The sequence below is a fragment of the Lathyrus oleraceus genome, chromosome 2 (genome assembly GCF_024323335.1).
Source record: "Lathyrus oleraceus cultivar Zhongwan6 chromosome 2, CAAS_Psat_ZW6_1.0, whole genome shotgun sequence".
NCBI classification, from domain to species: domain Eukaryota; kingdom Viridiplantae; phylum Streptophyta; class Magnoliopsida; order Fabales; family Fabaceae; genus Lathyrus; species Lathyrus oleraceus.
This window is the reverse complement of record NC_066580.1, coordinates 489,144,717-489,146,377: the sequence shown is the minus strand read 5'-3', so window position 1 is coordinate 489,146,377 and position 1,661 is coordinate 489,144,717. Positions and strand designations below refer to the sequence as shown.

Here is a 1,661-nt window from a genome sequence, read left to right as displayed (position 1 = left end):
TCTTGACACCTAAGTTCACAAAACGCGTTCTCAAACAGAGCACTCTCACTTGTCACTTAATCCATTTCTTTATTTTTTCTCCATAAACTTCAATCACACATGTCACTTCCACATTAATTACCATGTTTTCAATTTCACTTTCAATTAAATATTTTTAAAAATCTCATCCGTGCTAAATTTCATTTTCACTATACACTAAAAAAAAATAAACCAAAAAAATGTAGTAGCATATACAAACACAGGTTTTATGCACCTACGAGGAAGCCACGCAAATCACAAATCTATAAATACCATTCTCTGTCACAAACCAAATTTCACACTAACATTGACATATATATTTCAATAAATAAAAAACTATAGTATATAATTTGCATGAACAATGTCTTCAACTGGTGCTGCTAGTTCTGCATACAGAGGAGTCCGCAAGAGAAAATGGGGAAAATGGGTGTCCGAAATTCGCGAGCCGGGAACCAAAACAAGAATCTGGCTCGGAAGTTTCGAGACACCGGAGATGGCAGCAGCTGCTTACGACGTCGCTGCGTTGCATTTTCGAGGACGTGAAGCGAGACTCAACTTTCCCGAACTTGCCACAACTCTTCCTCAGCCTTTAAGCAACAATGCTGATCATATTCGAATGGCAGCACATGAAGCCGCCTTGAGTCTAAGAGCCAACATGTTGGCGTTGGCGCCACCAGATAACAACAGTAGAACCGACTCTGAGTCAGGTTCAGGTTTAATCCGTTCTACTGATATGGTGGCGCCAACTACAGTGAGGCTCTCTCCGAGTCAAATTCAGGCGATTAATGATTCGCCGATGGATTCGCCTCCGGCGTGGACGCAGATGTCACACCATTTTATGATGGATGATGAAAGCTACTTGTTTGGTAATAATGGATATGATTTTGAAGAGAATTATGAATGGGAGGATATGCAACAGAGTGATTCTCTTTGGGATCCTTGATTAACTTGGTATACGTAACGTGTAACGTATAACGTATAACGTATAACGTATACTTCTACAATTACGTATATTATAGTATTTTGAATGTAATAACTAAATACTGAATTGATATTTGATATTATTAGAGGGATGAGGTTTGTTTGGTTATATTAAATTTCTTTCTTTCAGGATGAAAGAAACAAGTAAAGGACGGTGAGTTTTGGAGGATAATTATTGATTTCATTCAGAAGTGGAATACAGAAGATTGAATATTTGTGGAAGTTATTATTGGCATAAAATTTAATTTTGTTATATTATAGGGATTGTGGTTTTAGATAAGGTATTATTTTTTGGAGGGGTCCATTAATTTAACTATTTTTAGGGAGGTGTATGGCTAGATATATCATATTTATTTGTATACATAAATGGGGCACAAAGTCTGTTTTTTATAGGCTAAGGGAAGTGTGTGCCTGTGTGGTGTGATTATATATCAAAATATTAATTTTAATTTATTTAAATTAAGTTGGTGTATTACAAGTACATTTGTCAAGTAGATGATATTATAGTATATCATCATGTGTTTCTTCTAAGATGGTTTCTTGTGGGATTATTTGAACTCCTTTGAAACATTTCACTAATAATATTAGGGAAAAGATACACTATTTTTTAACATACAAAGTAAGTGTATACATAAAACATATTTATTTTATTTTTTAATAAT

General features: G+C 34.6%; 1 protein-coding gene across 1 annotated transcript; it reads left to right on the top strand.

The window, feature by feature from the left end:
* The first annotated feature begins 274 nt into the window (after positions 1-274).
* Positions 275-1,259, top strand: LOC127120854 (ethylene-responsive transcription factor ERF021). The gene has a single exon (XM_051051429.1). The coding sequence runs from the start codon at positions 380-382 to the stop codon at positions 959-961; it is 582 nt and encodes a 193-aa protein (XP_050907386.1). The 5' UTR covers positions 275-379; the 3' UTR covers positions 962-1,259.
* The last annotated feature ends 402 nt before the right edge of the window (positions 1,260-1,661 follow it).